The 11,698-nt window shown below is 45.3% G+C and overlaps 1 protein-coding gene across 4 annotated transcripts in view; it reads left to right on the forward strand.

Annotated features, from left to right (window-relative positions):
• The window catches only part of nlgn4xa (neuroligin 4 X-linked a), a 355,804-nt gene extending 347,945 nt beyond the window's left edge, over nt 1–7,859 (forward strand). For all 4 annotated transcript variants that reach the window (XM_072262636.1, XM_072262632.1, XM_072262633.1 and 1 more), the window contains 2 exons: nt 2,778–3,567; nt 6,850–7,859. In XM_072262636.1, coding sequence (XP_072118737.1) covers nt 2,778–3,567; nt 6,850–7,690 — 1,631 coding nt within the window. In that variant the 3' untranslated portion in view covers nt 7,691–7,859. The remainder of the gene's footprint in view (nt 1–2,777; nt 3,568–6,849) is intronic.
• The last annotated feature ends 3,839 nt before the right edge of the window (nt 7,860–11,698 follow it).

Consider the following 11,698-nt stretch of genomic DNA (forward strand, 5'->3'; position numbering starts at 1 on the left):
TATTGTCATGGGCACAGAATACGTACGCAAAGGTGCAACTCGGAGCATCACAGGCACAGAGCATCAGAGAAGCAGATTACCAATAAATGCGCAAATTAAAATTAAACCATGAATATTTTTCAGAAGAAAGAACAATTAGAGCCAAGAAAAGCATTGTAGCGTAAAGCAAAGTGATCAAAGCAGTACGCACAAAATTCAGGAGGAACTCAGCAGGTCGGGCAGCATCTATGGAAATGAGTAAACAGTTGTTGTTTCAGGCCTAGACCCTTCTCCAGTGTTCATAGTGTTGTTCCACTAAGGTAATGATCAGGGTTGTGCAAGTTGGTTCACGCACTGAATGGTTGAAGGGAAGTAGCTGTTCTTGAACCTGATAGTGTGGGAGTTTAGGCTGTTCTTTTATTTTATTTAGAGATACAATATTGTAACAGACCCTTCCAGCCCATTGAGCCTATGTTGCACTGTTACACCCATGTGACCAATTCACCTACTAATCGATACATCTTTGGAATGTGGGAGGAAACCAGAGCACCCGGAGGAAACCCACGCAGTCATGGAGTGGAAGTAAAAACACCTTACAGTCAGCGTGGAAGTTGAACCGGTGTCGCTGGCACTGTAATAGTGCTATACTAACTGCTGCACCACTGTGCCGCCCCTGCGAGAAGATGGCATGGCTCCAGTCGGAGTGGTATAGGTAGGCATGCAGATCATTTGAGCCACAGCTGAGATTTAGGGCAGTTAGCTACGTGGTACAATCCTCATGAGAGTACTCTATCAATATTTTATTGCAGAATCAGAATTATTATCACTGACGTATATACAGTACCATGCAAAAGCCTTAGGCACACACACACACACACACACACACACATATATATATATAGGTGCCTGAGACTTTTGCACTGTACTGTATTTGTGAACGTGGAGCAGGAAGCGAATGTGTAAATCTGGCAGGAGCAAAGGATATTGGGAACGGCGAGGGTGGAGCGCTGTGGGAGGGGTGTGGGACAGGCGGCAGAGAAGGAGTGCCAGAGGCGGGGGGTGACTCATATCAGAATCAGGTTTATCATCACTCACATCTGTCATGAAATGTGCTTTTCTGCAGCAGCAGCATCAGTTCAGTGCAATACATAAAGTTGCTACAGTACCGTGCAAAACTCTTAGCCCCTCTGTATATATGTGCCTTAGACTTTTGCAGAGTGCTGTATGTACTTAGATAATAAATTTACTTTGAACTTTGATCTTTAGTATTTTTTTATGTATGGCACTGTTCTGCTGCAGCAAAACACCAAATTCCATGACATATGTCAGCGATAACAAACCTGATTCTGATGCTGATTTGACCTTGTTCTGCAGATACTGGAAATCCAGAGCAGCAGGCACCCTTCTGGGGATGTTCAGCCAGTCAGGCAGCATCCATGAAAGTGAATAAACAGCCAACACTTCGAGCTCAGATCCTTCTTCAGGACTTAGTAACTGAAGAAAGGAAGGGGGAAGATACCAGAATAAAAAAATGTGGAGGAGAAGAAGGAGGACTAGACTAAAATCAATAAGTAGTGCAAGACAGCAAAATAGTGAAGTAGTGTTCATAGTTCAATATCAATTTAGTAATCTGATGGTGAAGGGGACAGAACCAGTGAGGAAGTCTGAGGCTCATGTACCCGTTGGAAGTAATGAGAAGAGAGTATGTCCTGGGTATTGGGGTCCTTAATGATGGATGCTGCCTATCTGAGCCATCATCTTTTGAAGATGTCCTTCACACTGGGTATAGAATAGACTCGATGGACCAAATAGTCTAATTCTTATGGTCTTATGGAAAAGAGATTTAGACAAAGAGAAAGAAAGTAAAAGACAGAAAGAAAAGAATAGAGAGAGATGAAGAGAGGTAGACAGGGAGAAAGAAAGATAGAAAAATAGGCAGAGGGAGTTAGAAAGGAATCAGAATCAGGTTTAATATCAGCAGTATACGTTGCAAAATTTGTTATGTGGCAGCTTCGTAATACTTCGTAATAAATTAAAGAAGCATTTTTGTTTCTTATATCTACTATCAAACTAGCTCTAGTCAGTTCAATGTTTTCAATGTAAAAATAGAGAGCAGTGGTGTCATGGTTCACTTCTTAAAGGACACACTATCAGTATTACATTGCTGATCAACACTCAAGAGGCCACGTTATTAGTACAAGGGGTACTGAATAAAGTGGCCGCTGAGTGGTCTTCTGTTGCTGTGGCCCATCTACTACAAGGTTCAACATGTTGTTCATTCAGAGATTCTCTTCTGCACATCACTGTTGTAACACCTGGTTATTTGAGTTATTGTCGCCTTTCTGTCAGCTTGAACCAATCTGGCTACTCTCCTCTGACCTCTCTCATTAACAAGGTATCTTCACCCACAGATCACCCACAGATCTGCTGCTCATTGGATATTTTTTGTTTTCTGCACAATCCTCAGTAAAGTTAGGGGACTGTTGTGCATGAAGATTCCAGGTGATTAGCACCCAATCTGGCACCAATAATCATTCCGCAGTCAAAGTCACTTAGGTCACATTTCTTCCCCGTTTTGATGTTTGGTCTGAACAACAACCGAACTTCTTGACCATGTCTGCATGCTTGTATACATTGAGTTGCTGACACATGGTTGACAAATTAGATATTTGCATTAACGAGCAGGTGTACAGGTGTACCTATTAAAGTGCCCACTGAGTATAATAATGAACTGGTGGATCCTCCTGTAGTCCAGACCGAGGACAACCATTGATTGGCTTCTCTTCTTCAACCAACAGGTCTCTTCCAGAAGGCAATAATCCAGAGTGGGACAGCCTTGTCCAGCTGGGCAGTGAATTACCAGCCTGCCAAGTACACTCGACTGCTTGCCGAGAAGGTTGGCTGTAGCATGCTCGACACCATCAACCTGGTGGAGTGCCTACGGATGAAGACATACAAGGAGCTGATCGAGCAGGACATCATGCCCGCCCGCTACCACATCGCCTTTGGGCCGGTCATTGACGGCGACGTCATCCCGGACGACCCCCAGATCCTGATGGAGCAGGGCGAGTTCCTCAACTACGACATCATGCTGGGCGTCAACCAAGGGGAAGGGCTGAAGTTTGTGGAAAACATGGTGGACAACGAGGACGGCATTTCGGCCAGTGACTTCGACTTTGCCGTCTCCAACTTTGTGGACAACCTTTACGGTTACCCGGAGGGGAAGGACACCCTGAGGGAGACCATCAAGTTCATGTACACAGATTGGGCAGACAAAGAGAACCCGGAGACCCGTCGCAAGACCCTGGTGGCGCTCTTCACCGACCACCAATGGGTGGCACCGGCCGTAGCGACGGCGGACCTGCACGCTCAGTACGGTTCCCCCACCTACTTCTACGCCTTCTACCACCACTGCCAAAGTGACATGAAGCCCGGCTGGTCTGACGCTGCCCACGGCGACGAGGTCCCCTACGTCTTCGGTGTCCCTATGATCGGCCCCACCGACCTCTTCCCCTGCAACTTCTCCAAGAACGATGTTATGCTCAGCGCAGTGGTGATGACCTATTGGACCAACTTTGCCAAGACCGGGTGAGTGCAGACCACGTAGAGTTTACCTTAGAAATAGGGCTGACGCCTCAACATCATAGTAAAAAGTAAACATCTACACCCTCCACCCCCACCCCCAGTACTCTCCATGTGAAAGATATCCATTCTAATTCATAAAATGGAACATAGAACATCCTGTTGCTGTGTTCTTCTGATATACAGTACATAGGTTAAAATGTTATCTGGGTTATGTGTTTGATCTACAGCACATTCCATTCAACCACACTTCACAAGCGCACAAATTTCAGAGGCTAAAGGGACACCTGATAAAAGTTTATGAAATTATAGAATGTAGAACATAGAGCATAACAGCACAGCAGAGGCATTTCCATCCATGATGTTCTGCTGACCTTCCGTTCTGGTTGCCTCACTGCAGGAAGGATGTGGAAAGGGTGCAGAGGAGATGTACAATGACCGTTGCCTGGATTGGGGAGCACGCCTCATGAGAATAGGTTGAGTGAACTCAGCCTTTTCTCCTTGGAGCGACGGAGGATGAGAGGTGACCTGATAGAATTGTATAAGATGATGAGAGGCATTGATCGTGTGGATAGTCAGAGGCTTTTTCCCAGGGCTGAAATGGCTAACATGAAAGGGCACAGTTTTAAGATGCTTGGAAGTAGGTACAGAGGGGATGTCAGGGGTAAGTTTTTTATGCAGAGAGTAACGAGTGCATGGAATGGGCTGCCGGCGACGTTGGTGAAGGTAGATACGATAGGGTCTTTTAAGAGACTCCTGGACAGGTACATGGAGCTTAGAAAAATAGAGGGCTATGTGTAACCCTAAGTAATTTCTAAGGTAAGGACATGATTGGCACAGCTTTGTGGGCCGAAGGGCCTGTACTGTGCTGTAGGTTTTCTATGTTTCTGTGTTTCAACTCTAAGATCAATCTATCCTTTCCCTCAAGTTGCAGTTCAAGTTTAATTGCCATTCAACCATACATGAAACACCATCACTTCAGGGCTAATGTGCAAAACACTGTACTGACAGTCACATACGGTACAAAGCACATGTAGCACATATAAGGTAGCAAGCCATCAGCAAAATACAGTCACACAAAACACTAGTTAGAAAGATAGATATACTTCATTGATCCCGAGGGAAACTGGGTTTCGTTACAGCCACACCAACCAAGAATAGAACATAAATATAGCAATACAAAAACCACAAACAATCAAACAACAAAATGCAAACTATGCCAGATGGAAAATAAGTCCAGGACCAGTCTATTGGCTCAGGGTGTCTGACCCTCCACGGGAGGAGCTGCAAGTTCGATGGCCACAGGCAGGAACGACCTCCCGTGCCGCCCAGTGTTGTATCTTGGTGGAATGTAGCCAAAGTCCAACAGTAAAAAGTTCAATATCTGGTCTACAAACACGTTCCTCGATCGTAATATTGCACCATCTGTTGTTAACCAGAACAGTAAGCACCCAACTCCTTTACGCTTACCGCTCTCAGTGCACTTCTAGTCAGCCAGAACGGTCTGGAAGCCGTCCATGGAGAAGTTTTGATCGGGTATGTCCTCGTGCAGCCCCGTTCCAGTGAAACACATAACACAACACTCCCGAAATGTTCTCTGATGCCTGGCTAGTGCCGTCAACTCGTCCATTTTATTACCCACCGAAATCCTTTTCTCCATAAGTCTCTGTTGTCTCGACCCGGTCCTCTTTCCTCGACTTTGTGTTCCCTCTCTGCATCCTCTGTGTGTTTTCCTCCAGATTTCAGCAGGGGTGTCTGCCGCTCTGCTTGCTAAACCGGCCGGCATTCACTCAAACAGCTGGTCTCTACATAGACATCCTATCTGAAAAGTTCTTAAATGTCCCTGATGTATCTGCCTCTACCACCATCCCTGGCAATGTGTTCCACACAACTACCACTCTATGTAAAAAACGTATCTCTGACATCTCCCTCCAATCACCTATAAATTATGCTTCCTTGTATTAGTCATTTCTGCCCTGGGAAAAAGTTCCTGGCTATCTGTACAATCTGTGCCTCTTATCAGCTTGTACACCTTTCTGAAGTTACCTGTTATCCTACCTCACTCCAAAGAGAAAAACCCTTGCTCCCTCAAACTATCCTCCTAATACATGCCCTCGAATGCAGGCAGCATCCTGATAAATCTCCTCTGCAGCCTCTCTAAAGCTTCCAATATCCTTCCTATAATGAGGTGATTAGAACTGAGTACCGTATTCCAGATGTTGACTAACTAGGATTTTGTAGAGTTGCAACATTACCTCACGGCTCTTGAACGCAGTCCCCCGATTAATGAAAGTTAACTGTCCATACATCTTCTTAACCACCCTATCAACTTGAGGGATCTCTAGCCGAAGACACCAAGATCCCTCTCTTCCTTCACACTGTCAGGAGTCCTGCCAGTAATCCTGCATTCTGCTTTTAAATTCGACCTTCCAATGTGAATCACTTCATACTTTTCCAAGTTGAATTCCTTATGAGAGGCTTAGATATGGTAGACAGATAGAACCTTCATTCTAGGGTGGATATATCGAGAACGAGAGAACATGCATTTGAAGTGAGAAAGCAGCAATTTAAGGGAGAAATGTGGGGCAAGTTTTTTACACAGGTTTTATTCCTTGGCACGCAGAAGAATGAGGAGAGATTTGATAGAGGTATACAAAATTATGAGGGGAATTGATAGGATAAACGTAAGCAGGCTTTTTCTACTGAGGTTGATTGAGAATAGAACTAGAGGTCATGGGTTAAGGGTGAAGGGTGAAATGTTTAAGGGGAACATGAGGGGAACTTCATTACTCAGATCATGGTCCAAATGTGGAACAAGCTGTCAGTGGTAGTGGTAGATGTGGGTTCAATTTCAACATTTAAGAGAAATTTGGATAGGTATATGGATAGGAAGGGTATGGTTTGGGTACAGGTCGATAGGACTAGGCAGGTTAATAGTGCGGCACATATACATGGGCCAAAAGCCCTGTTTCCGTGCTGTAGTGTTCTATAACTCTAAGGAGAGTGGTAGACACCTGGAACTGGCTGTCAGCAGAAAAGGAATCTGAGAGGCTGTTAGAGAAATGGATGTGGAGGAATATGGATTAGATACAGGCAGAAAGGGATTAGCTTAACTCGACATCATGTCCAGCACTGACATCGCCTGTTCCTGCTCTGTCATGTTCCATAGACATGTCTTGCATCAAATTTTACACGACGTCCCTTGGGACTTTTTTGATACATTAGAAGTGCTATAAAAAGAGAAGTCGGCTTCTTTATCATTAATCTCCTTTTCTGTTTGTCCCCTAGCGATCCGAATCAGCCCGTCCCGCAAGACACAAAGTTCATCCACACGAAGCCAAACCGGTTTGAGGAGGTTGCCTGGTCCAAGTACAACCCAAAGGACCAACTTTACCTGCACATCGGCCTGAAGCCAAGAGTCCGCGAGCACTATCGGGCCACCAAGGTGGCGTTCTGGTTGGAGCTGGTGCCTCACCTGCACAACCTGAACGAGATCTTCCAGTACGTCTCGACGACCACCAAGGTCCCGCAGACGGACTCCACCCCCTTCCCCTACGTGACCCGCAAGCTGTGGACCTCCACCACCAAGCGGCCTCCGCTGAGCCCCTCCCACAACCCCAAGCAGGCCAAGGAGACGCGGAAGTCCAACCCGGAGGAGACGACGGTGCTGATCGAGGACAAGCGGGACTACTCGACAGAACTGAGCGTGACCATTGCAGTGGGGGCCTCCTTGCTCTTTCTGAACATCCTGGCCTTCGCCGCCCTGTACTACAAGAAGGATAAGCGCCGCCACGAGACCCACCGGCGGCAAAGCCCGCCGAGGGGGGCGGCCAATGACCTGGCCCACCTGCAGAACGAGGAGATCATGTCGCTGCAGATGAAGCAGCTGGAGCACGGGCACGAGTGCGAGTCACTGCAGACCCACGACACCCTGAGGCTGACCTGCCCGCCTGACTACACGCTCACGCTCAGGAGGTCCCCGGACGACATCCCGCTCATGACGGCCAACACCATCACCATGATCCCCAACTCCCTGGCGGCGATGCAGCCCTTGCATACGTTCAACACATTCACCGGAGGCCAGAACAGTACAAACTTGCCCCACGCACATTCGACGACTCGAGTATAGCTCTCCGGGCAAGAGAGGTCCCCACACTAGTTGGGTAAGGGCGCCCCTTTTGGAAATGATTTTATCATGAGTTGAAGCACTGGAAAACTACTTGTCTCCCACAAGAAGAATATCAAGTAACCACTTCTTTCTATTTAGTAAGGGGGGGAGGGTGGCAGGGGAGTGTGTGTGTGTGTGTGGGTGTGTGTGTGTGTGTGTGTGGGGCTAGAGGTCCTGTATTCCTGTCTCCACTTAAATTGGTTTGACGCCAATCAATGTAAACGGGACGGAAGACTGTAACAAGAAGAATCCGCAAATGTCTTTTATAAATGATGAAAGCAAATTCAACTAATCCACTGTATCAGCTGGAACTCCTGATAACTCATGCTTAACTCATTGTCCAACAGCACATGAATCATGAATTCTATTAAATGGACACATACGGAGATAAAAACTGAAGTACTGTATGTTCAATAATGGACTTCCCAGTTTCAAAAGTAAGTGATTGTACGGTGTCCTTGGTGTGCCATTTTGTGTTATGCCCTTGTAACCGGGCCTGACGAACAAATAAGGGTGTTTACTTTTTCTGTTTAGCATTGGGAAAGAAAAAAACGTGACGTAGTACATCTGATGAACATGGTATACCATCGATCAAAGGACAATTCAGTTGCCTGAATTCCAGGTCCGCTTCGAGCAAAGCGGACTTGCATCTCTGAACTGTATATATGAAACTTTGTAAACAGTTGTAAATAGCAGTGGGTTAAAAAAGAGAAGCTTTTATTGTTCTGGTTTTATTTCAGTTTTGAAAGAATCAGCTTTTAGAGGGCTTGTGCTTTATATTCTGTTCTTTCTGTACATGCATCAGGTAAGCCATGTCCATCTGTGCTGATTACTTTCCATCGATAATAAGCCTTGGGAATCAATAACATCAAACTCCTAGAAGACTTTGGTGCCTGCTTATGCTTTATTTCTTCTATGTATCTTAAGCTTATCTCTGTTTTAGATTCTGTTAGATGCATGTTTAAGTATCGTAGCAAGCAACTGTGGAGCTATAATTTCCTTTGGGTATGTTTAGTGGAGGAAGCGTTCTCACGGCATAAGGGGACTTGTAGAGAGGAGCAAAGAGTTCGGGGTGGGGTTAAAATAAATGATATTGTTAATATTAAAAGCAGAGAGAGAAAAAAAAATTCCTTCTCTCTCCATCCATCCTCTCTCACGACCACATGTGAGTTATTTGCCTTGACGGGAGGGATTTTGGGGAAAGAATAAAGGAGTGAGAGCAAGTGTCACCCTGAGGAATGACTCAGCCAAGATAACAGGCCTGGGGTCTCGAGTCTGTGCAGAGGTAAGCCAGTAACATGCAGCAAAGCTCGGCTCACTTTGATCGCTTACACAACAATTCTGGAAGGCACATATTAAATTCTATTGCATCGCAAGATTTGCCGAGTTTCTTGGATCCAAAGGCTTTTTGTTTTATTTATTTTTCTGATGTGGGATGTTGTTGGCAAGAACACAATTTGTTTCTTGGCCCTCGAGAAGGTGGGGTGAGCCATCTTCTTGAACTGCTGCAGTCCTTCTAGGGTAAATGCTCCCCAGTGCTGTTGGGCATTGAGGTCCAGGATTTAGACCCAGTTAAGGATTAATTGCTGCTTCCCAGGAGAACTAACACACACAGACAGAAAGGGACATTTCATGGGGTAAATACTTACTTGCTTACTTAAATCCATCACCCCTACTGGGGCAAAGGCAGCTGGCCAGGGTCCTTCATCCCGGGCCACTCTTTCAAGTTGTCCACAGGTGTAGACCATCTTTGCAGATACTTCCTCTCCCAGGGATGAGATCTTTGGAGCTTTTGTCAGTGTTTCTGTAGCTCTGGGTTTTTATGAGATGGGGTTGCTAGCCCCATGCCCAAACCTCCTCCTTTTGCAGCCGGGCTTGGGACCGTCCATGGCAGAGATATTGGGTAAATACGCTTGCTGAAAAGGCGTTCTTAGACTAAGGATAATCTACCTTCATTTGAATCTTGTTAGCTTGTGTGTATACTTTTCCACATCCTGTCCTAGGCGTTTTAAAGCAGGAAGATCATTAAATGTAGTATATCGATGTATATGTTTTTGTTCATTTATTGTTTGCGTTATCTTTCTTTTGCCTTAAGTGATAATAGACAATGATCTTTTGGCTGGACATGTATCTGTATAAAATTTTCAGCAGCTTTTTTAAATAAAACAATCACACTATTTTCTAATTCATTGCCTTTTTGTTATGAATGACTAAACCAGTGGTTACCTTCACCATAATGTGCCGTGTCGTATGACATGGGTGATCATAGTCTTTCCATGACCATGATTATTCTTGGCAAGTTTTTCTCCAGAAGTGGTTTGCCATTGCCTTCTTCTGGACAGTGTCTTTACAACACGGGTGACCCCAGCCAGTATCAATACTCTTCAGAGATAGTCTGCCTGGCGTCAATGGTCTTGTGATGTCCATCAGCCTCTCATACGACCATCTACCAGCTGCTCCCATGGCTTCAAGTGAGCCTGATTGGAGGCTAAGCAGGTTCCACACCTTGCCCAAGGGTGACCTCCAGGCTAGTGGAGAGAAAGGGCCCCTTACACCTTCTATGGTAGAGACATACCTCTACCCCACCACCCAGTTGTTAGGTACACTTGCTTGTTAATGCAACTATCTAATCAGCCAATCATGTGGCAGATACTCAATGCATAAAAGTATCAGTCATGGTCAAGAGGTTCAGTTGTTGTTCAGACCAAACATCAGAATGGGGAACAAATGTGATCAAAGTGACTTTTAACGTTTGTGGTTGTCAGGCAGGGTGGTCTGAGTACCTCAGAGACTCAAAGGTTTAAAGGCTCATTTTATTATTGGAGTATGTATGCAGAATACAACTCTGAATTCTGTCTTCTCCAGATAGCCATAGATTACAGAAAACCATATAAGTAGTTGAATGAAAAAGAAACAAATCTCACAAACACCAAACACCCCAGCCCCTCCCTCACACAAAAACTAACAGATCACACAAACCCTCAGCCCACCAATCAGTAATAAGAAAGTGAGAACACAAAAGAACATTGAACTGAAGAGGCCAATATGAACAGCAGTTAGTTTAAACTACAGTAAAATCCGTAAATCTCAGTATTTCAGTAACACCTCCAAGAACATCGGGACCCAGTAGCTCCACCGACAGCAGCTACTCAAACCAGCAGCCTATACAATGGCAGCGACTCGAACCAGCGGCCTCTCTGAGACCGGCTCACTCTCCTCTGAATTTACCTTGATGTTTTAATTTTCCTCAATGCTTTAGTCGGCGAGAAATGTAGTCATCTCATTTCTGAGCTTCTCCTCGTGGTAGCTTTTGCTCGCATTTCTCTCCTGGAGTTTTACAGGGACAGCAGAGCGCTCGCTCACCTGATTGAACTACAGACTGTAAGTCACAGACTCCAACAGTTTGAAAAACTAAATTCAGATAGAAAAAAATAAGTAGAAGGCATAGAAAAGCTGAAATGATTGACTTTCTGAAAGACGTCGCCCAAGGAATGGACTGCTGATCTCCTGGGATTTTCACACACACAAGTCTCTTCAAATTTACAGATAATTGTGCGAGAAACAAAAACCGTCCAGCGAGCATCAGTTCTGTGGGTGAAAATGCCTTGTTAGTGAGAGAGGTCAGAGGAGGATGACCTGACTGGTTCATGCTGGCAGGAACATGACAGTAAGTCAAATAACAACAGTAACTCAAATAACAACAGCGGTGTGCATTAGAGCATTCCTGAAAGTGCAACAGGTTGAACCCTGAAGCGGATGGGCGACCACAGCAAAAAACCACAAACATACACCCAGTGTATATCCCGTGGCTAAACATTGCATTTCTGAAAGGCTAAACTGGATCCTCAGTCACTGAGGAGAAGTTGCTGCTTGAACTAATGGCTGCTCTGTCAGCAAGCACCCAAACGTTAATGTCAGGAAACATGTGAGTGAGAATTTGAGGCAAAATCTGACAGAGCAGGAAATGCC

This window comes from Mobula birostris, chromosome 7 (assembly GCF_030028105.1).
Source record: "Mobula birostris isolate sMobBir1 chromosome 7, sMobBir1.hap1, whole genome shotgun sequence".
Taxonomy (NCBI): domain Eukaryota; kingdom Metazoa; phylum Chordata; class Chondrichthyes; order Myliobatiformes; family Myliobatidae; genus Mobula; species Mobula birostris.